We start from the raw sequence: 23,814 nt of genomic DNA, 5'->3' as shown, positions 1-23,814 counted from the left end.
AAATAAATTAGGTAATCGATAAGCGGATGTTCACTTTTGAGATGGTGAGGGCTCTAACAAAGAGCAAGTCTACTTTTTGCGAAGCATATCTTCTATTAGTTGCAAGTTAATGTTAGGCGAGGAATTATTTTCCTTCGCGCAACACGTTTTAGTAAAACTGTTTAAGTTTTTTAAGAATTTAGAGAGCATCATAGAAAGACACCAACTTATAATTTTTTAAAAAATAGTTTAGAATTTTTTAATAAAAAATACATACTAAATTGCTATTAGCGAGCCTTATCAGCTGGTTTCCTCAACTTTCTTGTTTTTTTTAATAGAGAAACCACGGTTAGTATTAAAAAAAAGTTGGGTCTTTACGGAAGACAGCGAACAATGAGCATTGTTGTTTTTGAAAGCAATCTTTTAATTCAGCGTTATGCCGTGTTTTGGGTTGATTTTTTTAGAGATGGCTCCACTACTTTACATAGGAAGAGCACTACTACGTTGAATGACTTGGGATTTCCTAATATTACGACTGCAAGGTCACCTTAAAGAAGCATTCTTTGGTTTAGACTGTAGGAGGTAAAACATTTACAAACCTAATGGCTTTATTCCCCACTCTACACCACAGAGACCAACGTTTTGAATGAGTGCCTAGTTGCAATTACTTTATATGCTCACTATTTACACTTTCTTAATATATGACTTGTAAAAGCTCGTCAATTTCGTGCGGACACTGCATGCTCTGGTTGAACACGTTTTTATGTATTATTAATGAAGTTGGCTGTTACAGTCAAAAAATTACATTCTTTTTGCTGCTTAATCCTTATTCCCTCTGCAGTAGAGGGTCAAAAGTAGACTTCATGAAAGAAATGTTGACCTTTAACGGTTGTCCAAGGTAAAGCAGTTGCAGCTTACTTACCAATTAGCATAAACTACTTTATTTTTTATTCAAAAAAAAAAATTGCCGTTTAATTTTTATTTCACTTCCTATAATTTTTATGTTTACCATCTATTTTTTTTCTTAATGATTTCTGCGGATGCTTGATAAGTCGAGCGCAGACCGCTTGTCTGATTTGGGCGCAAATAGGCGCCTGTACATCCGGTGGAGTATCATGTATGTTTTGGTTTCTAGAGGGGGAGTGTAGTACGTGCTTAGCCTTCTGGTTACCCACCGCAGTACTAATCAATTTTTTGGTCTGACCTCAGATCTGAAGGGATGAAGTGCTTTTCGCCAGTATACTTCTTCTTTACCGTGTTTACCATGTTGTTACATCTTATATATCTCTTGTGTATAGCATGTCTCCTAGAATATAAGAAAGTCCTTATGAGACATCACGGGGGCGGGGTAACGCAAGCCTTTCTGGGGCTTCGTAGGTGAATCCTTGTGCTCAGCAGCGATTTAGATAGACAACGCTTGCTCTTCGAAGAAAAATCTTCGAGTTATAAGGTTGTCGTAAAAGGTATCGTTGAGTAAAAAAAACGTGGAACACCTAATTTTATAAAAATATAAAAATACCTGTCAATTAAAATGGTTAAAAAGAAGGTTAAAAAGAAGTTTATGAAACAGTCTCACCGAACCGAGGACTTAAGCGCGTCAACTTCAAAATCTTGCTTTCTTGTACTTGCAGTGCTGTCACAATAACCGATGCGTCAAATGCTCACGCAGGAGAAGCGTAGGCCACGATCGACTGTACGCCCATCGTGTATAATTGCAACTTTTCGGGCAAGGAACGTCTTGCCCTTTAGATACAGTAGCGGAAAAAGTTTTGCGTTGCAGCCTTTACCTTTCCTATGACATACAACGTATTGTTGTTGCCATGTCAATATGTTATTAATAAAATTCCAAAAAAAATTAACCTAGAGGTTGTCTGATTTCTTTATCCTTTTAAAAAAAAGGAGAAAGTGCATTTTAAACTGATAGGAGTCTTGTGCATTATCATGAAAAATTCTATGCCCCTCTGTCTACATCAGCTGGCGAGGATTTTCAAGTAGTATTACGCTGAACAATAAATTTAGAACTCCTAGACTATGAGCGTGTGCCAGTTGACAGCAGTATAGGGGCGTGTACATGCCCGAACAGCAATAAGAAAGGCCTTACATTACCCCTTCGATCAGAGGGAGTTGGGGTGAGGGTGAGGGTGAAGTGCGATAAGAACACGAAAACGTTATAGCAATTTGTACAAGGGATCTTGATGTTAGACGCGACTAGAGGTCTTCTCCATACGCAGAAAAATTGCTCCGGTGTATTTTATAGTTGAGATCACGAGCTCTTTTTAAACAAGACACTAGAGCTGTTGCAGCCTGGGGCGGCAGACTCTACACTAAACTAAAATTCCTGTCGATTCAGCATGAAAACCTCGAAAAAAACCAGAATTGATGTAGGTGTGGCGTCTTTAAAAGCAGCACAACAGTAGGCGTTTTATCAGTGCTACAGAAAGAAGTATTTTTCTATCCTAAATTTATATAAGCTTTTTTCTTTCACAAAAATTGGGCCTTTTTCGTCTTTCCTTAATTGTCTAAAGGGCAATTGAAAGTATTATTTCGTCCACATATCTAATAGTATGCTGGCTTGAACACTAAAAAAGTAGTAGTGAGTCTATGGTACAGACAAGGATTTCATATTAAACAACGTAAAACCTTTATTTTTAGTTTTAACTTAATTTACATTTAATATGTGATATAGACTAAAAGAAGACAAAATAGTCAAAAAGGTGGCAACCTAATTTTATTACCCCTTTTTTGCAGCTTATTCAGGGAGAAAAAATTTTGTAGTATAAAAATTTTTTTATAATAAATTAGTAATTGCTATATGGGCAAGCTCTCATAAAAGTTGTTTTCATTTGTATTCCCCATTTTTGACTGAACCTAAGATGTAAAATAATTGTAAAATTGCATTAAAAGGGTAGCTTCTGCAATTATAGACTTCTTGAAATGTTGAGTTTCGCTTCTTTGGGCTAAAGTTTAAACACAACGCCCTCCTTATAGGACGCGCGTCCAAGTAGGATGGGGGTGAAGTGAACCTGTCGGTCTCAGTAATCAAAAGATTTGGCAAATTAAACAGCATTGGTGACAAATAGTGGCATGCGCGCTTTTAATTTAGTTAAGATAAAACTCTTTTAAAATACAAGCCCTTTTAAAAGGAGAGAGCCGTTTTCTGATTTTGGTGTTAAGCGAGTGAGTGGATAGGAGTATTCACCTAAAGAGTTGAAACTAAGTGAAAAATTAATTCATTGTTTCAAGTTTATTAATTAACTTTTAGTATATTTACTGAAAATATAAATGCTTACTGTCTACATTACTTTAGTTTACAGACCTTCATACACATAATTAACAGTAGTCCAAATATAAGGTAACTTTTTGTTGATGCTTTATTTAAGCCTGGAACCAGAGCTGAATATTAAAAACTTTAGTCAAAATCTCCCTGTAATGCAGAAGTAAAACCAGAACTTAAGTGTTTAATTCCACTCAGTAGTCTAATAGGAAATATGTAAAAATGGAATATAGTGAACTATTCAATTATTAACCTCCAGCACTTTAGCTTTGCATTTCATTCATTAAGGGTTTAAGGGCAATGTTAATAAAATATAGGAACTTATAACTTTCAGCGGATCGTCCTTTCTTTAGTAGAGAAGGCTTATTGCTATGACTTTGTTTTCCACTTCGCAAAGCTAATCGAATTATAGGTCTCATTTGCAAAAAAAAAGTCAGTGTCAAGATGATCGGAGGCAAAAGTTTATACATAAGAAAAGCGGAAATATAAAAAAAATGTATACGAGTTAATTTTTAGCGAAAAATTTATAGTGTCAAAATATAACATATCAAAAATACTAGTGCACATATTTTTGACAATGAGTCACGAGTATAAATAAATTAATAACAAACTTTTTATAATAGCACAATTTCCCTTTAAATCTTTTAGTAAATTTTTTGGACGCCTCCTAAAGAACGTGCACGCCTATTACACTAGGTACAAGGGCGTAAGTTCCTCTACTAATATTTTAATAAAAACAACTAAAAAGAGAGCTAATTATTAGATATTTCTGATGACTGCTGCGAATGCTCGTTAACTAGAGCTAGAACGCATAGCCCTGTTTTAGGCGCTCACACATTTTCCGTAGAAATAGATGACCTTCCTCAAGGACTGAGAGAAAGCGAACATGAACCTCCCCGGATTTTCGCCATAAAGCCTAGAATTGGTGGGGAAACGGTTTAGAATACCACCCCCCCTACCAAAAAAAAAAATTCCATTTATTTAGCAAATAATTCTCTCAATCTTTAGGAATATATATATTTTTACCTGTATTGGGACTTTTACTTTAAAGCTAAAACACTTTAAATAATTTATAAGTGGGCTTTTTTTTAAATGTCAGATTTTTTCAATAGAAAGAACACCCATTTATTTTTAAAAATCGTACAAACTAAATTTTTGTGTATTGTTGTAAAAAATCTAACTATATTATATGTAAACAAAAAGATTAATTGGAAAAAGTACAAAAATCGCAATGAAATATTATAAAAATGTAAAACCTGTGTTTATTTAAAGTCAACATATTTTTACAGAGCAAATGCTTATGGTTTAGATATATGCGAATATAGCACCTACAGTTATAAAAGATTTTTCTCTCTCTTAGCCTAAAGTTGTTCAGGTATCTTCGGTACTGAAACATAAATCGCGACGATTTCAAGGGTTACCCTGTCTTATTATTCGTCAGCCCTCTGTCAACGACATACCTAACTTTTTTCAAAAATGAATGCCTTTTCAAACCATAAACTTTAGTATGTGTTTTGCATATTATTCTAGCAGTGACATCTGTCCAGGAGAGTAAAAAGTTGTCATTGTCCACCTTTGGCTATACCTTGCGACACAATAAATGGTACATAATTCATCAAGCGTATCTCCTCCTACCTAACTCATGTTATAGAATTCTATTATTTATGGAAGTTGCTTATCTAAACATTCCGGAATATATTAGTCGGAGTGATGTAATTTAGAAAACAGAATTACATTAAATTTTTTTTTAGGAGTTTGTGAAACAACCGCAATTTAGGTTAATATGCAAACAGAGAACTATACAGTGCTCTATCTCTTGTTGACAATAAATTTCGAGGGATGTGTTTTTTGTCGTATTTACCGTGCCTACAGAAGTAAGATGGTAATTATTTAATAATTATCATCAGTGGACAGCTGGTAAACTAGTAGTCAAACGTGATATTCCCTTTGGTCCCCTGGACGGAATCAACAAGAAGTCGTTACTACATCATAACGAGAACTGCTTTCTCTATATAACCCCTCCTGTTTCACTCCCACTCCATTTTTACGCAAAAAATATGTTTTTGCCTCGCAAGAGCAAAACTTTTAGACCAGCTTTCGACGGTTTGTTGCAAATATACTGAAGAAAAGAAACTCGACTCTGAAATGCTTCCTATGTTTCACCTATTGCGAGATATACCCATTAAGAGTACTACAGTTTTAACATTTTTCATAAATCTATCATAAATGGTTCTAATTGACGCTATTTTGTTAGTTTCACGTAGTTAAGCTCTATTTTGCATATTGTGAAAACGCATGGGTTGTAATAATATATAAAATCTTTGTTTTGCCAAGGTAGCTCTAAATATCTCTACTCCACTGCCATCGGTACATTGAAAATCACCCTGCTTTTATATATACGATCCAGCCAAATAAAACAAGCTCAATACTACTTTTAACTCTGATACATTCGTTGATTTCACCAAATATTGGTGTGTGCAGTATCATATGATTGGGATATTCTCATTAGTTTCACACTTGTATCTTGAATAATATAATTTAGCAGCTGGTCTTTGAAATATAAAGATAAAAATTTCAGAACATTCTCTGAGCGTGTTCTTACATTTTCAAATTTGACTTTTTAGACCATCTAACATTATTTGTGTCAACAAAAAAATCTTCTTCACCGCCTGTGAGTCCCCATTATGCATCTTTCTCTTATCCTTAACCGAAAAATTATTGTTTGTTATGTCGTACGACGAAATTCTCCCTCGCCTACTGATTCATTATTAGCCTCCGACTCATAATCAGATAACGCGCCAAACTCGTCCCGTAAAGCTTCACATATTTCTGGTCCTGTTCATAAGACACCCTACGAAAGGTGTTTTTTAGTAATAGCAATTGTAAAAAGTGATAAGAGTAAGGTATTACCTTAAAAATCAATTTCTCAGAATCCTATCGAATTTTTAGTGGACTGGGGTATTATTTCCTGAACCGCCTTTGTACACATGTAGCACATATATGACAGCAAAGAGACAACGGATAGATAGTCACCACATTGCCGTAAAACCTCTAGCTCTTAATTCGGCCAAACAAAATTTCTTCCGACTCGCGAAGCAAGGCTTACCTGCATGAAGAGCGGTTGGTAAAGTTGTGTCATAATCTGTTAAATTTACAACCAAAAAAGGAAGTCCTCCCTAAGAAACCAACAATTATTTATTAAGTTATTGAGTCAACATAATTAAAAACTGGCTAAGCCTAATGGGGACAGAAAGACCTAACTTAATAAGGCAAATCTTGCAAAATTTGCAAAAATATAAATTAAGCACGAAACCGCTATTCTAGGTAAGCATTATTTTCCTTTTTTAGCTACCATTTTAATAAATATATATTTTCTCTCTTTTTAACAAAAATCGGTAGTGCATTGGTCTACATCAGAAAACTACTTGCCGTGCATGTAGACCCCTTCACTCAGTACCGTCACACGTTTACTCTTTTGATTGTATAATAAATTGTAACTGGTTTTACTTAACGCTCTGTACATATGCCCAATCAACTGCATTCTAAAAACTGACAAACTCTTCTTTTAACCTTCCACTGGTTTCTACGGATGTTCATCTGACGAAAATGATTTAAATAATTTATTTAACTATATACTTTTTGACAATCACCAGCGTACTATATAGAACTCTTTTTATTACTACGAGGGAGAAGAATTTTTTTTTACATATAAATATACAGTTTCCTGCATTAAAGAGTTTAGGCCTATTTTCACCTTATATAGAAAACGGACTCTATGGAGTTTATGAAATATAAGAGTAGCATTTCTCCTGCCAGGCGATAATAGTTTAGCAAATAAATTTAGTTATGGCCTTACCACCACGATCTTTTTACGGAACTCTTAGCAAGGAAAATATTAATTCCGGAGATTGGAATTGGAATGGTTTAATAGCTTTTGGTTCTCAAAAACACGTCGTTATCCTCGACCAAAAGACGCTTTTTATTGTTCAAGAAATTTTACGGCATAAAGCCTTTGTTTCTTCTGTATGAATCTACAATATTTGACTGTTCATAGCTCTAGTTAAACTTTAGTTCGGATAAAAGGTTAAATGGAAGCCAAACATAAGGAGGGAAGTAGATGAAACACAGCTGATATTAGCTTCTGGTGACACAAGTGGTATAATTAACATAACTGAAGTTGTAGATGGAAATGTAATTTAATATTAAAGTTACAAAGTTTTTGACTTCTAAGTAGTGTTTTCATAATAGTGCTTAAAAGAACTTTATTATGGGGAAAAAGTTACCAATCTTGAATGGCATCAAACTAGAACGAATGTTTTAATTTCCAGTCATGAGCCTTCCTGTGTTTGCTTATGGGAAAATTACACTCTAACTTTTAGAAAAGAATTTTCCGAAATAATAGACTTTCTGGTCTTTGACCCTTTTTGCACATTTTCCCTTGCTATAGTCACCGGTTTTAAGCTGATCGTCTCTGAAAGTACAAAATTTAATGTTTGTTTGCCATTACACATATAAGAATGTATTCATGTTTAGACTTTATCTCAAAAAAAGAAATTTGTGAAAAAGACTTCCAACCTTTGAACCATAACAAGGTTAATTTAGTCTGCACAATCTTTATACTTTGATTTTAAATTAAAGAGTTTTTTATTAGGTAAAAAGCGTTGCTTACAGCAGTTCAACTCCTTACCTTTTCTTTATTGCTGAAGATTATGTGATTTCCGTATTTGACACTTCTTTGAAAACCGTATATCGCTTTACTATGACTGTTTACATATGTGTTTTCTGAAATAGATCCCCAACTTTTTTTAAATTGGAAAACGTTTTAAATCTTATGATTTTTCTTAAAGGTTTGTTTTAGGTAATTAATAAATTTACTGTGGATAAAAACCATACTTCGTTGGTAAAAATTTTCTCTACTTGTAAATTGTCTGGCTTGCTACTTTGCGTACATGAGAATGGAAGGTAGATTTTGTTTCGCGCTTACATTTAATTTTTTTATTTTTTACAGTATTATTGACCAAAGAGAATTTATATAGATAGTTAACGCAACTGCTTTTTATAACGCAAAAATAATTTAATTATCTTTTATTAAAAACCTTAACTTTTTAAACTTATTAAGTTAATTTCAGTTTTATATTAATTTATATATAAATTTAAGCATCTTTTATTCTATTAAATATTGCTATGCAAGTATCTCTTCAATTATCTGGAAAAATGGCACGTTCATAATGGAAGCCCATTCCTCCGCGCTAAACTTGCCAAAAAAAAATTTTGTTGCTATATCTTTGTTAGATCCAGTGAGGCAGGAGACACTCGTTGGTGTGCTACAGCAGGGAAAAGTGTATAAATCTATCACCGTAACTTGGTGGAATCTTTATTTTTTCTTAAAGCATTAAGTGGAGACTCTCTTCTTCTGGTGAGAAATACAAAACCGTCGGAGGGTACACACTTTCGCGTTGATTTGAATTTTTTCACTTTATTTCAGACGTCTATCCCACAGCAAACACAAGTTTGTTCTGGAAGGACTAGCAGATCGTGTGTCCGCCAGCCCCACGTGCATCAGCTGCAAGGCACTCTGCTGCGTGCAGCCGTCCCTCTAGTTTTACATATCTTCTACAGGTCATTGACGAGCAGAACATTTACGCTGCTGTGGGGAATGAGGTCTTCTTTCTTCCGCATTACAAGTTCCACTTATAATTTACCCGGACTTAGGTCGGATCGTTGCAGCTTATTAACCTTCACACTGGTCGAGTCGTCCGAGAGTTTACTATACACCAATTACCTCTTTTGGGCTTCTCTTGGGTTGACGCGAACTTATTGTATGCATTTTCCCACAGTTCCCCTACTAAAGAAAAGTAGATCATTTTTTTTCGGCAAACCGCTTTTTAAATTATTTAGCAATGCAGGTTTAAAAACATCGTAAGCTGTGTCGACCTACAGACGGGCCGCGTGTATTTTATCCGCTTAAGAAAAACCCTGGAAAGTGGTGCACTGAGGGACATGAAGGTGTCCTTTAATGGTGGACACGCATTACTACTAGTTGGCGAGGCCAGTCTTTTTGCCGTTGAAGTGTTTACTGCCTTAAAGGAAAAAACTATTCCAGCGTCTAGAAATATGGGAGTTAGGTAGCGCTCCAGCTTTGCTCAAAAGTACACCAAACGCAGTAGAAGTCACAGCAACTACCTGGTGTATGACAGAAGCCATTGCCCTTCACAAGTTGGTAGATCGACCCTTTTACAATTTTTGTATTATACTAGTAATTAATTGATCATTATACAAAGCGCTTTGCTGCCGCGTCTAAAGGAGGCAGTATACACTTGTTTACTCTCGAGGACAAGATTATTAGCTCGGACCACGTGTTCGTTCAAAGCAGTCCTCCTGTCGTTGTTACCAGTCTGTGTATGTGTCCTGAATACGCTTATTAACCCGCTCGCGCTTACGAGTCGATAAGGCTGGAAGGACAATTACATAGTCTCTGGAAACGCTACTGGTGATTTGCGCATGTACGAGGTGGGCAAGGAATTGCCTGTAAATCTTTCCAGGGAAGTTTCTAGCGAGCAACCCGTTCTTTTAAAACTCGAATTCTCACCGATACCGTCGCTTTATAAAGTCCTGCTCTCTTCGTTTTTTTGTTCTTCTATTAACTTGCAGTGTGCAATAGTTGTATGCCCTTTACGTCAATAGATTCGAGCTTTGGGACCTTTCTACCTCAAGCAAGCTCTCAAAAGCTAACAAGTTGCTCAAGAACAACCGAGAAGAAGCCCTCGGCATAAAAGATATAACGTATTTTTTTTTGATTCGCGTACCGCAAAGTACCTTTTTACCATCACTTCTTCTCGTGCAATGTGATTAGATGGGCTAACGCATTTTTGGTTGTGCTGTTTTCAAACGGCTGCATTCGCATAAGCGACCAGAAGTTGAAGAAATCCGCGTGTTCAATGCGACATTCTCCAGTACCAAATTTTTGGTGCCCTTCACTATACAACAAACAGGTACAATGGAGTTAGAGCTTAGTCTTCACTAGCAGTTACCTCTTTTCTTGTATGAGAGGTTCAAGCTTATATTAAAAGTGCGCTCTACACTTTACCCGGTGGCCTTAGCGCAGAACGCTCATCCGCCACCACAGAACAGATGGCCCTTTCAACTTGCGATTACCAGCTAAGCAGAGCGTTGGTGAAATTGATAAAGAAAGTCTATGGGGAGGCTCTCTCATCATGCACTTCATACGAGGAATGCTTCCAACTCGTTTCTGAAGTAAATAGTAAATTGACAACATGCCTCATGTTTAATATTTATAAAACTGACTTAATGTAAGCGAGTAATAGTTAATTTATAATCTTCATACACTTAAGTTAATATGTTGTGTTTTCGCAGATAAAGATTTCAGATTTGCTTAAAATTAAGCTTAGCTTCATAAGATTGTTAATTGGTTGTCTTAAGATATTTGGCGAGCCGTTTGAACATGCTTTCTGGAGTCTAGCTCGTTTGCACATCCCTCAAGTCCTTGAGACGTCACGAGACTCGGCAGGACAAACTGCAGGTCTTGCTTGCCACGTGTACTTTAAGCGGTTTATTCTAAGTTCTATGGAGACATGTCTTTTCCGTGTTCTCCACTGCGCCCCTTTCATGGAATATATGAGGATCAGTATGGCGTGCGGAAAAGCATTGAAAGTCGTTGTGGCGCACGCGCACTAGCTTCCCTGCCGCAGGTGGTTATCTGAGGTCTCACCAGAAAAAAAATTGCTTACCTCCAAACGAGCAGCACGCCAAGAAGGTAGCCGCCTTGGAAAAGCTAACTCTCGGGGATCGCGACAATGCCATCGCTACTCTTTTGGCCACCGTAATATCACTTTTAATTTTGATCTTTTTTATAAAGCGTGTACTACAGGATCCCGAGGATGTCCACTTTCTAGAAAACTCCTTCAGGGCTTGCACTCTTGTCTCAGCGACTCAACAGGCGCCAAACTCTTCTATAACAATGATGATTGCTGTAAACTTGCTGGGCTCTGGTATGAACCAGCCGAAAGGCTCAAGAAGACACGTAGATACTCTTTTCTCACACTTCTCCTAAAGGTTTTGTCGATGATGGTGTGGCACTTCTCTGTACTCTCGAAAATTTCTCAGCGGCCTGCAGCTACCTTCAAGATTATGGTTTGTGGGAACGGGCAGCCGAGCTTGCCAAGGTTCTCTGTGTAAGCTTAACGTCTCTAAGCCGAGAATCCATGCTGATGTCTGTAAATACTTGTAGTGCACACTTGATCGGGGAAAGTGGGCAACAGTGCTAATGCGGTGGTCGGACTACATGTGCTCGTCACACGTGGATCTGAAGCCTAGCGCCATTTTGCTTCAACTTTCAATAGGACAATTCCAGAAGGCTTTTCACCTTTTAACGGAAATTGGCAAGTATGAGTTGGCCGCACTTTTTTTTGTAGCCTGCCACCAATTGAAAGTCCCGCTAGTAAGTATCTCTTCTAATTCCTTGCACGAGGCTACTCTAATCGGCTTGATAAAGGCAGTTGAGGAAGAGCAGCTGAACAAACTGAGCGAAGGCCGCTCGTATATATTCAACTTGATAAAATGATTTATTACTTATAAGTCACGACTTTTTCGTCTTCGAGGGCCTGCTTCTTTTTTCTCTCGAATAACCTCTTTTGTCGCACCTCCTTATTGGAGACCGCCCCCATACGGTTTCCTTCCTTCGCCACAAAAAATTCTATTTCGGCGGCCTCGCACAAGCTTTGAACCCTAGTGGACTTGCACGCCGCCACTAGCTTATAGATAAGTTCAAGAAGGTGCTGGAAGTTCATACTCCTCGCGGCATATCGCTCCGCTAAAAAGTCGTAGAGAGAGGTCTCTCCGTCCTTAAGGTAGTCGTTAGCCAGCACCCGAAAGCAGCGTTGTTCAACTTCACTCAGTGGGAGTCGATTAAGATCGAGCTAGGGAGGGAGGTCGTGTGTTGACTATCGCTAGTAGGGAAAAGGTGGATCTATACCTCGAGCCGGACTTGCCTGTCGCTCTCAAGTCGCTTCTGTTCTGGTAAAAGATGGGTTGTGTACGTGACCGTCACCTGCGGCTGCTCTGTGGGCGCTTCAAACGGACGGCACTGGCCTGACGAATTACAGTGTGATAGTAGCAGGAAGCGGCAGGTCAGATAGAAAACGAACTTTTTAACTGGGAAACCTCGTGGGCTATTGCAGGTCTGTTTAAGTGTAAAAAAGTCTGCTCCTGCGAAAAAGAGGATTTGTCAACGTGGGGCGTGAACTCGTAGCCAGCAAGAAGTTACCCCCGGGATCAAGTAAGTCAAGTAGAAAGGATGAGATTCGTCCACTTCGTGAATGGTGTGGCAGTCGAGCAGACGGAAGGGGCGGTTGCTGGGCTGCAGCTTGAACACGTCTTCGTTTTCGGGGTTTCCTTTAAAAAGCTCCGCTAAAGATTAAAAGGAGTAAGTATTAATTCGCAAAGTTCGAAAAAAAAAAGGGACCCTCATCTTTGAAGTGCTCAGCATAAAATATTTTCCTTTCCTGCGCTCTCAAATGATTTTCAAGAAGCTCTTCTTCGTAATTAGTGGGTTTCAACCGGTCAGGTAGCTTTAGAGCAATTAAAATGCAGAATAAAAAAGGTAGCGGGAAGAGACACCTCAGTAAAGAGTTTGGCATTTCGAATTTCTTCAAAGATTTTATCTTTGTTCTCTGCGGATATTTCCCTCACCAAACCCACAGTTTCCTCAAGTTCGCTGTCGATGGTGGCTTTCAAAGTGTTATTGCTCTGCGGATCTCTGTAGAAACTATGAAAGAACAGAATAAAGAAGTTATATAGTTACGTTACTCAGCGGTGTTTAAAAATTGCTGCTCTTCAAAAACTACGGAATTAGAGACTTCCTCTTCTACAGCTTTCCGATTAAGTTTTGTGGACAGCGTTATTATTCTTTTCTTCAAACTCTCTCTTTCAAGCTCATCGCTCGGGAGATACTGCTTCCAATCTCTACCGAATTTAAGGTAGAGCCAAAGGTTAGTGTGATCAAATTCTTTTAATTCGGAAAGAGTTACGGCTTTTTCAGAATTAATTTCAGAGCTTAGATGGCGTTGTATGTACCATTTCTATAGTAAAGTAGTGACTTATTTCATTATTAAGGCTTTCATTATTAAAGCTTGTACTATAATAGTTTTGTAATAACCTTCAACATAAGAGTATTCCATTTGTCCCTAACTAAGGGAATGACCTCGTCTATGTCCATCCCAACTTTGAAGATAATAAATGTCAACAAGTACATATTATAAGTATTAAAAGTGAGAACTTTTTTCTGCTATTATTTCTATTTTAGGCCTTAATTTCTTCTTTTTTGGACTCCTTTTTACAATATGAGTACTTTTAAGAGTAGTCGCTTCTTTCTGAGCATCACTGGTTAAACCTGACTGTTCTAAATCTTTTAACATTTTTTTAATTCGCCTAGTCGTCATAAAGCGCTTTCCATCAAAAGTTCCGCAATACTAAAATAATAACAAAATTATACAGAGTTTAAGTGAAATTTTTTATAATAAGTGGCTAAAAACCGAAAAACAAAGTGATGGCTTCACAAGGCAGTAAATACTTAAAAATCTACTAATCATGCTCTAAAATGCTGCTTCATTAAGAAAAAGCTCTAAAGTAGTAGGGCTGCTAGTGTAATAGCCAGAACGTACTCCCACTTTAACTAATGTATTAATATGGGTTTTCAGGGAAATAATACACTTCCTGCCTTGCTAATCTATTGAACCCCTGCTTGTTGTAAATAGTAGTAGTCTGCTTCTCTGCGTTGATTTTAGTTAGAACTTGACCCCTCAAAGGCTTCCCCCCACCTTAAGACGGATCTCCACATGATTGCGTGGTAAAAATTACAATAGTTTAGACCAAGTATGAGTGCGCATGCCCCTTTACATGTGCTTGTGAGTTACGTTTTAACTGTTTTTTTCTTAATAGCCTGACCTAACACCTTAACTTGGAGGAAGGAAATCATGAATTTTATATATAACTAAATGAATAATATGTTTCTTTTTACTAAAGAGAGAAATGTGTTAGGACTTGATAGTTTAATGAAGAAGCCCCTTCCTCCTAAGGCGGGCATTTTCTTTTAACGTGGCGGGAAACCTAACGATTTTTTTAACTGGCTTTGCCACTCGCGATGCAAGTGTTAAAAAATCTTTTATATTAGTAAAACTCCACATAAGTTAGTAAAATATAAAAAAATATAACTGAATTTGTAGGGCAACTTTAAAAAGCTTTTATAGGGTAAAGAAAGAATTGCTCTTTGTTGCCAATAAAATCCCATTTTAACTAATATGATGTAATTATTGATAATTATTAATAATAACATATATTCTTCGAATAAAAAAGTTACGAATAAAGCAAACAGAATCAGTCTTCCCTTGTTGTAGACAACGAGCTACGTTTTTAAATTTGCCCATCTTGTATATTATATATACTTAATTATTCACTGTGAACCTACTATAGAAAAAGTTATTGAAGCTTGGAAAGGTTGTAAGTACACAAATTCTTTCTAACAGTTGCGTAAATGTTTCCTGGTATTGAGGATACATAATCTAATACCTATAACACACTTTTTCGGTAACAGATATAAACTGTAGGACAACAAAAACTGTTTCTAACATTAAATGCTTTATTTGAAAGCTTTTGTTCCAATTGAAAGTTTAAAAATAGTGTGATATAGTTAGTTAATTCGTTTAAAGTGGAACGCTATGATCACATACGTCATATTAACTCGTTGTTAAACCATATTACTTATTATAGAGAACATAGTAGTTGAGAGAATTCAATGCCTTATAAAACAGTTGTTAACTAAAGACTTATTAGCTGTTATTTGTAAGACCTTATTAACTTGAGAATAAATGAAGAATATTGAGGCCTTATGTTAATTAACTTTTTTTTAATACTAAACAAAGTTATATTTTCTAACTAGATAAATATAAATGTTCCCAAATAGAATAAGTAAAATCGTCAAAAAGCACCAACGAAAAACGAAAAATTAAAAAAAAACATTTATATTGAGTCACATTCAATCAAACACGCAAAGAAATATTATCCTGAAAAGTGAAAATTCTGATGTTCGACTAAACACACATAATCAAAGAACAGGGCCTTCCATTTATACAACACATCAGCAAAGAACGCTTTTGGTCAATTTTAAAAGTAAGTTTTATTATAACAGAAATTTAATATCATAAGAAAACCGATTGGATTAGAGCTACGCTCTCATTGGAAGAAAAGGAGACTAATTAGAGAGACGCTAATAAAAATTACATATACTCAAATAATAATAAACCACACAGAAATAATAATTTAAAAGCAAACCAACAAAAAACGACCTAAACTAATATTTTTATTCTAAACGCTTTCTCAAACAGTGTGGCAGAGACTACACTGAACAAATATTATTATGTACAAATAAGGTAATTATTGTCACATCTTCTTAACGGAACCAAGTTAAACAAGTTTATTGCAAGAATCTTAAATGTAATATAAACAGATATACAATAATGAAAATGCTTTTTAAGTTTTGTTAAGATATATAAACGGCTTAACTGCCTATAATAAAATAATACTCTTTACTATGCGGTTCCCCTCTGGAGTGGCGAAGGTCAAGACAGCAACTAAGGCGCTTTACCCTATACTATGTGGTAAGAGCAAGCTTTCTCTGCGAACAAACGGCAATGATATATGTCTTAATTCCGGTCAATAATGACATACGCGTCACTTCTTGGAGCTACGTCTCCACTGCAAAAGCCTCGGCACTTCAAGTGCAAGAGAACAAAATGCTGTTTTTGGCGAGTTGAAGCTCTTCACCGGGACTTTCAGCTGGCCCCTTTAGACGGCGTCTTTCAACGCCATGCCCAATGCCCTTTACGACAGGCTAGCCGGCCACACTAATCGTCTGCTGATGAACGAACTTACATAAGAGCCTCAGGACGGGGCACGTTATCAACGCCCCCATGACGAGCGTTATCACTGGTTTTTCTTTGTTAATGTCAAGAAAATAATGACACCTAATTCGGTTAAAAGCTATGTAGTAATAAGTCTGCGACCACTCCTGATTAAGAGGTCGAATGTCCGAAGCTTTTTGACTCGACCGAAAACAGGAACTCTCAATTATAAATAAATAAATAATAAAACTCCAGCCTTTTTGCTCTCACCTTTTCAGCTCTCAGTGCTGTTAAGCTCACGAATTTGCGACAAATTGAGAGAATTCCGTGAGTTCATTGAAAGAAAGAAAGAAAGGTAGCTTAGTAAACTAAAACCCCTTCCAGGGAATAAACTCCACAAGAGGGTAAAAGGTTAATAATTAATAAGTGTCCATGATAAGACGTAGAAAAGGCCTAAAACATGGACTAATGAATGATTACGAGATTCTAAGAGAAAAAATAAATGATAATTACAAATAAAAAACCTTGAAAATCCACGGTAGAGTTTATAAGGAATCACTGTTGTGTACACGGTAAAAACATGTGAGCAGGTAAGAATTTCAAATAGGTTAAGGTAGGAGTTACTGATATTGCTCTAGTTAATAGAACTCATCTAAAAATGTCACATATTAATATTAAAAAATTACCGCGCATATCGTCACGATAGAAACAACAGCAAAGGAGGCTAACACCGAGCTGAACTATAATTTTGATGACATATTGAAGTTGTTAAAAAATCTGTTTACATCGTTTGCTCACAAAAAAACTGACATAATTGCAGTATATAAGCTTCCTGATAAGCATTTAACTTTTATCACTTGAGATGATAATTGAAAATACTGGTGGCACAACTATTGCAGCAGGGGATTTTACTTTAAAACATTCCGCTTGGAACAGCACAAAGGCAAATCCCAATGGCTGGTTTTTAGACAGGTATGCGTTTAGGAGCCACTTATCTGTAGTGGTGCCCTCGAATCCTACACATTATTCAACTAGACACTCATCAGATATATTATATATATCGTTACCTTTTGACTACTATTTAACAACTATTACTATCGTCCGATCATAAACTAGTGGTTTTAGAATTGTTAATGGTTCGATGCAATTAAATGACCTTCCAGAATGCATTGGAGTGATTACGAAAGAATTATGAATAATGAGTATAAATGTAATTCTAATAAAGTAGATTAAATGGACAACAGCAACCCTTAAGATGGAGAACGCTTTAAACGAACAGTTTAACAAATATTACCTAATAACACATAATTTAATAAAAGTTCTGTTGCAAAGAGGCGAAGTCAAAAAAGAAAATTTTATGGAACTATTAATCCGCAAAAATAAAAATATTTTCTTTTACTTAATCGGAGCCTTAATAAGGCACTAGGGGACTTTATAATTTTACTTTGGAGGTAAAATTTTACTCTATGACAAAATCGTCTATGAATTATTGACCTCTTGCTCTATCTTAAATATATAAAGATATACATTTGCAACCTATACTGCTTGAGGGCTACATGGTCACTGGAAATAAAGAAAAGTAATAATATTTGCTAGATATTAAGCGGAATTGTACAACCCATACTCGCGGGAAACGAAAACGACTCAATTATAACGTCGAAAAGTTATTACTTAAAGAGAAGTGTAACTTTTCAAGTTTTGTAACCATTGAAGTAATAAAAGGCATTATAAAAGACCTCATTGACAGAAAAGCTGCTAGAGGGGATAACATATCCAACAAAGCTTTCAACTATTTAAGACCTTAGTTGGTGCGAATCACCAGCATATTTAATTGGGCTTTTACTATGAGGTGTTTGCCAGTTAGATGGAAAACCGACGTGGTAGTAACCTTCCCAGGTATGCTCCTCCATCACTTGAAATTAGTACTTATCGCCCCATTAGTTTGTTTTTCAATTCTCGAAAAGTTGTAATGTTAATTTGCTTAGACAAGAAATTCCTACTACAAAATAATGTGCTATCTCCTGAGCAGCATGGCTATAGAGATAAAAATTCTACGACACTACTACTACGTATTAGTTACCTAATGCTTTAACTTTAAAAAAGCAACGGGCCTTGTACTTCTTAACATGGGGAATGCCTTGGATAATGTATGGTATTCTAGCTTTTTGTACAAACTTCATTGTTTTAAGTGCCCGTTGGATACGATTAAGTTTATTGAAAGTTTTCTTATAAAAAAGAAATTCTATGAGTATTAAATGCAACGATCCTTATCTGGCTTGCATAGAAATGAATAGAATGAGTGTCCCAAGTCACCTTGCTGTCTCCTTTAATTTTCTATATATATATATATATGGCAGATCTTCCGGTCATCAAGGATACCAGCATTGCTCTTTCTGCCGATGGCGTGGCCTTAATTTCATATCTAAATCTCCTTCATTACTTTGGGCACGATTTGATATTTCAGTCTATAAGGCCTATGAAAGGTAAGATAGTTGGAAGTTAAAAATTTATTCACAGAAGACCAAGTGTCTTTTCGTCTCTAAACGAAAAAAACCGCCTATCAAAATTTTGTTGCTACATGGTTCTTAGCTTTCTTGGTGTTCTGAGGCAAAAAAAAATCTTGGAGTAAATTATGGACAACAAACTGACACGGGCGAAATATATAGATTACATACTACACAAAGCGAAAAGGCTGATGCAGCGCTATATTCTCGTTTTTATCTAAAAAGTAAATTCAAATTAAAAATAAGGTATCATTAAACAAAGCGATAATTCGTCCTATTAAGACTTAGCTTTCCCTGCATAAAGTTCTTGCTCTCTAAACTCATCGAGCAATTTCAAAGCATGGGGTTGGGATGTTCACTAATACCCCTTAATGAATTAAGAACCCAACTTCATATGGATTTAAAAATTGAACCCATAAAAGAGTACATTAAAGCTTTGTACATAACCATCTTGAACAAGTTTAGTGCTCATACCAACCCCTTGGTGAGCTTTTCAGCTAAATTTGAAATGAGGAATATAACTAAGTATCCTAAACCCAGACACGCTTTCACGTAAATAAAGTGCTATTGAATTATTAGAAACATAGAGATTAAGCTAAATGAATAACAAGATAGAATAATAACTTATATGTTGCGTACTATTAGCGCTTAATAATCATATACAAAAGGGCATGCGTAAGGTACCTTGGTTTTTTTATGAGCAAGCAATTAGTTGCTGGTAAGTATTAAAATGGGCATGTTTTTTCAGTGTTTCGTAGGATAAGAAAATTACTTTCAATTTTTAGGGGTGAACCGCTGTGGTTTCCTTTGTTAGCTTAAGAGATGGGATTCACTTCTGTTTTGCAGGCTGAGCTTTTAAAAAGTAAATCTGAGCTAGACTTGCTTAAGTCCACCTCGGGCTCTTATATAAAACAAGGGGAATACATAAGAAATAAATATAAGAGACCAGCTACAAAAGAGCGTTCTCTTGAAATAAATAAATTAGCTAAGCGATCAGTGAGAACAGAGTTACTACCGGATAATACAGAAAGCCAACAAGGTGAAGAAACTTTACAGTCTTCTGAAGATGGCAAAAATATTAAAGATAAAGACAGTTTAGTGAATTCCCCTTCAGCAAGTACGGAATTATTGAAGAAAAAATTGAAAATTTCAGAGGTTACCCCTTTTTTGGAGTTTTTATTTTCTTTACTTGCAGATATGTTACTTTAGATCGAAGTTATGAAGCAACTTCGGGACAGGAACGAACCTATTCGCTTATTTGGAGAAAGTGACGAGGCAAGATTAAAGCGCTTACAGTACATAAAGACTCACGAGTCCGAAGAAGTAGGTTCGGAATTTCCTTTTAATTGTTTTATCATTGCCTTATTAGGCTCTGTGTAGGTTTGAGGAATGACTTAATGTTAGCTGAAGATGAAGCTCAGCAAAAGTTTTTAGACGAAATTTTAAATCTTTCGGGACAGGTTTTTTTTAGTTTTCTTATAAGAATTTTTTTTATTTGTATATACTTTACGATTAAAAAAACTTCCTAGGACCCTCAACAACTTGCTAAGGAAAAAGAAAAAAAAAGAAAAGAAGTTAAGATGGTCATAGACCTTACCAAAGGTGAACTATTGGAATTAATAGGCAAAGCCGGAAAAAATGATTATTTTATCAATCAAGAATTTACCCTCAAGTTTGTTCAGGTTTTAATAATAAGAAATTCTAATATATTTATAAATATTGAAATTAGAGAACTTTTTTTTTTATATTTATCCACATTAACTTCTCAATCTATTTAATTTGTATGTTCAGTTTATTTTAGCTCTACGGTTTGACTACATTAAATTATTAACTTTAGTATATACTTCTTCTGTGGGGATCTGATCTTGAGAGTTCTAGAGAATCCTCTTCTTATGAAAAAAAACAAAAAAGCGAAAAGACTGAAGTTGATGGTTTGAAAAAGTTTTATATTCTATTAATCCTGTTTTTATAGAGGTTTTTAAATTTATTTTCTAGACTTTTAAACTTCTTTATATTTCAGAACTTGCAAAATACAACCAGACTAAAGCTTACTTGCAACCGCTAATGGAAAAGTTACAGCTGCGGACGCTTGACGAGGATATGGCTTTCTTCTTTTCTCAGGTAGGCAGCCGGCCTTAAATTATATATACCGATCTCTCTGTTTATCAGCTTTCTAAATAAATTCTTAAGTTTATTTTATTTTTAAAAGATTTTAGTCGTACGCCTATAAAATTTATAGAAATGGAAGTACTTGTAAGATTTAAGTAGATTCTCTATTATAGGGTAGTTATAAGTTGAGGATATAATATTAAGAAAATTGTGTTGTGTGTGCAAAGTTAAAGATTCCTTTAATGCTCACAGTTTTTAATTTGTGGCAAAGATTGTCACTTGTTGCCTTAAAAGAGAATACATTGAAGCGGATGAGCTTTACATGAAATTGTCCATCGGGAACGCCGCGTGGCCCATAGGCGTGACGATGGTTTCTCCCTTTTTTTTAAAAAAAAATTCCTTTTTATTAAATTTTAATTAAAAGGTCGGAATCCACGCCAGAACAGGACGTGAGAAAATCTTTTCTGGTAAAGTAGCTCATGTTTTGAATGATGAAGAGCAGGTGCTTTATTATTTTGTTAGCCTTCGCTGTATATAAATTTGGGGTTTATATACTTTTTTATTTATTTATTACGCCTCAATAATTATACTATTATTATAATATTTTTATTTAAAAAAATTAATTTTTCGTGTTGCTGATTATTATTTTTAAATTTTCAAGAGGAAATATATTCAAGCATTTAAAAGGTTAGTGACCTTTTGTGCCAAAAAGTTTCCTACGGATCCCTCCAAGATGCTTCATTCGCTACATGTCAGCAGTTTATAAGGTTTTTTTATCATTTACTTTTGTCTACTCGGTTCATTTATTAAAAGCTTTAGTAAAGTTTAAGGTTGGCTGAAGATGTTAAGGAAAAACAAGTTTACACCGGAATTTAATTTGTGACAGCCCCAAAATGAAGAATTTGAATCTCATAGCTTAAGATTATATTGGAAGTGCAACTCTACTTCAGATAGTTTTTTTTTGGGAGTATGCAATGTTGTGTATAGGTTGGTTAAAAAACTATAATAGTTAATAAAGATTGGTACGTTGACAAAGATTATTCTTCAGTTTACTTTTTTAATTGTCTTGCGCTGTTTCTCTCGTGGATACTCTATGCCTGTCGCGCCTTTTAAATTTTCGTGCCGTTTAATGTTGTCCTGAAGTCACTTTGTTTAAGAGCTTTTTTTAAATGATTCCGATCTACGTTTGAGTCAGCTGAGTAATACTGCTTAAGTATCGTATTGTCCAGTAACTTAACAGATGCCTTTTAAGATTACTAGCATCTCTTCCTTGGCAATAATAATAACCTAAACGTTGATCGTGCAACGAGCTCTAGTTATTAGTCTAAATTCAACAATAAAAAAAGGAGAACTGTGCTTAAAGCATACTGTTCGCGCCTATAGATGAATTTTTAGTAACTGCGGTGGTTTCATTGCGTCTCTAACGCGCCCTAAAGCAGTGATTGCTTCGTTTTATAAAAAGTTTTATAGCACAAGCCATGCGAACTTTTCTTGTGCACAAAAGTACAGCATTACAATCAGGGTCGTTGCAGTTTGTTTTGCTATACCTGCAGGATTACTATTTTAGCTGGCTATCGTATGCCTTAGCAGGTGAAGTTTATGGTGTACTGGGTCGTACATATTACTTTTATTATTATTATTACTAATGGTATATTTTAATGCTTCATAGAGCCGGAAAACACTGAATTACAAATGCGCAACATGGCGGTAGCGTGCAAATTAGATAACGATAGTGCGCGCCCTCTAATGGTTCGTAGTAACTGTCTTTGGCCAGAATTTTCAGTTGGTGTGCTGGTAAGCCATTCATAGGTGCTAATAATAGCCTTTCGTTGAAATAACGGAAGCTGGGAGGTCTTGATGTGAAGCATCGTTTTAACAAACCATACTGCATCCGTTATGATGCGTAGCAACATTATTTGTCGGGAATAAAGAGAGGAGGCTTTGGTCGGTAAGTTGTAGACTCAGGCGGAAACCGCGTATGTTAGGCTTGGCCGGGTACACAACATATACAAACGTGACTTGCTGCTTAACGAGAATTTGTTTTTGGCACAATTTAGAAGTATTGAGTTTGAGCTGCGTTATGAAAACTTGGGTGAGAGGATAACCCCAAATACTATTTTGTAGAGGCCAAGGGATTATTTGCCTTTAAGGGCCAGGGGTGGATGACATCAGTCTGCGAAGGTAGTGCTGCAGACGCTAAGGACTAAATCGCTGTATTACCTGCGCACCAGGAGCAAGGGTAATGGAACAGATCCTAACGGGTAAGTAGTTTTTGAATGAGTGCGCTCGCCCATACGTTATTTATTATGCTGTCCTCAAAGTAGGGTTTGGGCACGTCAAAAAGAGCCATAGGGAGGGCTATAGTGCCCAATAAGTAAAGAAAACTTTTGCTATAAAAAACTCGGCCAAAAGCTCTTGGCCTCGGAAAGACGACGCCTATTGCCTTCTTGAAATTAAAAGCACGAGTCCTCCTTTCCGACAGGCAGAAGAGCTGTCAAGTCATTAAACCCTGGCAGAGCACAGCTTGCATCATCGAACTCTTTCAAGCGGCGCAACTTTACTATAGAAGGCTGATAGACCCCGAAAGGTTGGTTGTGGGGTTTTCGGGAGCATTACAACAGTAGTTGCCCTCTATCGCCACGGGATAGAGATAATGTTCTCCGTCGAGTAAACTTAACTGTTTAGCCGCCATCATAAATTTTTGTCTTACGTTTCGAAAGAGCTTTAATACTCTTCTAACTTTGAATTGTGTTAACTGTTTCGACTCAAAAAGAACACTGAGCAGCGAGGTGGTCAGCAACTCGGCTTTTGACGTAAGTCGTCCTCTCTAGACAGGGTAGGGGTAGACGCGACATGTTTCTGTATTTCTTAATAAATTGTCAGAAAGAGACCCGCTTGTGATGGCAAGCTTCAGAGATATGGCATAACTTTATATCCTATTAACAATTTTGTTGTGCTAACAGTTCTTCTCTGGTGGATTGGTAAAGCCGATTGCACGTTGACATGTCTTCAGGGCGTCGTGCGTCAACACTCG

At 36.1% G+C, this 23,814-nt stretch overlaps 3 protein-coding genes across 4 annotated transcripts; 2 read left to right on the top strand and 1 right to left on the bottom strand.

Moving 5' to 3' along the window:
• Window positions 1–7,228: 7,228 nt before the first annotated feature.
• On the top strand, window positions 7,229–11,834 carry LOC135144391 (WD repeat-containing protein 11-like). The gene is made up of 25 exons (XM_064076433.1): window positions 7,229–7,276; window positions 7,337–7,444; window positions 7,502–7,730; window positions 7,787–7,845; window positions 7,905–7,997; window positions 8,112–8,215; window positions 8,445–8,594; window positions 8,644–8,694; window positions 8,754–8,823; window positions 8,873–8,914; window positions 8,966–9,108; window positions 9,160–9,301; window positions 9,357–9,473; window positions 9,535–9,652; window positions 9,705–9,862; window positions 9,915–10,036; window positions 10,107–10,245; window positions 10,304–10,507; window positions 10,694–10,793; window positions 10,844–10,962; window positions 11,016–11,093; window positions 11,142–11,262; window positions 11,327–11,436; window positions 11,502–11,711; window positions 11,766–11,834. Exons 7-25 carry the CDS (start codon window positions 8,482–8,484, stop codon window positions 11,832–11,834), a joined length of 2,226 nt encoding a protein of 741 aa, XP_063932503.1. The 5' UTR covers window positions 7,229–7,276; window positions 7,337–7,444; window positions 7,502–7,730; window positions 7,787–7,845; window positions 7,905–7,997; window positions 8,112–8,215; window positions 8,445–8,481.
• On the bottom strand, window positions 11,697–13,854 carry LOC135144392 (uncharacterized). The gene is made up of 10 exons (XM_064076434.1): window positions 13,804–13,854; window positions 13,548–13,740; window positions 13,428–13,492; window positions 13,079–13,350; window positions 12,890–13,028; window positions 12,735–12,840; window positions 12,537–12,679; window positions 12,418–12,478; window positions 12,246–12,361; window positions 11,697–12,189 (listed from the first exon to the last, which is right to left on the bottom strand). Exons 2-10 carry the CDS (start codon window positions 13,708–13,710, stop codon window positions 11,839–11,841), a joined length of 1,416 nt encoding a protein of 471 aa, XP_063932504.1. The 5' UTR covers window positions 13,711–13,740; window positions 13,804–13,854; the 3' UTR covers window positions 11,697–11,838.
• Window positions 13,855–19,463: 5,609 nt separating this feature from the next.
• LOC135144430 (pre-mRNA-splicing factor 18-like) lies at window positions 19,464–21,762 on the top strand. 2 transcript variants are annotated; one of them, XM_064076472.1, is made up of 10 exons: window positions 19,464–19,826; window positions 19,881–19,998; window positions 20,052–20,131; window positions 20,201–20,353; window positions 20,509–20,602; window positions 20,692–20,792; window positions 21,052–21,150; window positions 21,205–21,282; window positions 21,442–21,547; window positions 21,605–21,762. In XM_064076472.1, exons 1-9 carry the CDS (start codon window positions 19,494–19,496, stop codon window positions 21,544–21,546), a joined length of 1,161 nt encoding a protein of 386 aa, XP_063932542.1. In that variant the 5' UTR covers window positions 19,464–19,493; the 3' UTR covers window position 21,547; window positions 21,605–21,762. The 2 variants fall into 2 exon arrangements, with proteins under 2 accessions (XP_063932542.1, XP_063932543.1); XM_064076473.1 differs by having other exon boundaries at window positions 21,600–21,762.
• The last annotated feature ends 2,052 nt before the right edge of the window (window positions 21,763–23,814 follow it).

Source organism: Zophobas morio, unplaced genomic scaffold (genome assembly GCF_036711695.1).
Source record: "Zophobas morio isolate AGI-343-1 ecotype UQ-CSIRO unplaced genomic scaffold, CSIRO_AGI_Zmor_V1 ptg000099l, whole genome shotgun sequence".
In the NCBI taxonomy this organism is placed as follows: Eukaryota; Metazoa; Arthropoda; class Insecta; order Coleoptera; family Tenebrionidae; genus Zophobas; species Zophobas morio.
The sequence above is the reverse complement of the archived record's forward strand: the minus strand, read 5'-3'. Positions and strand labels throughout refer to the sequence as shown.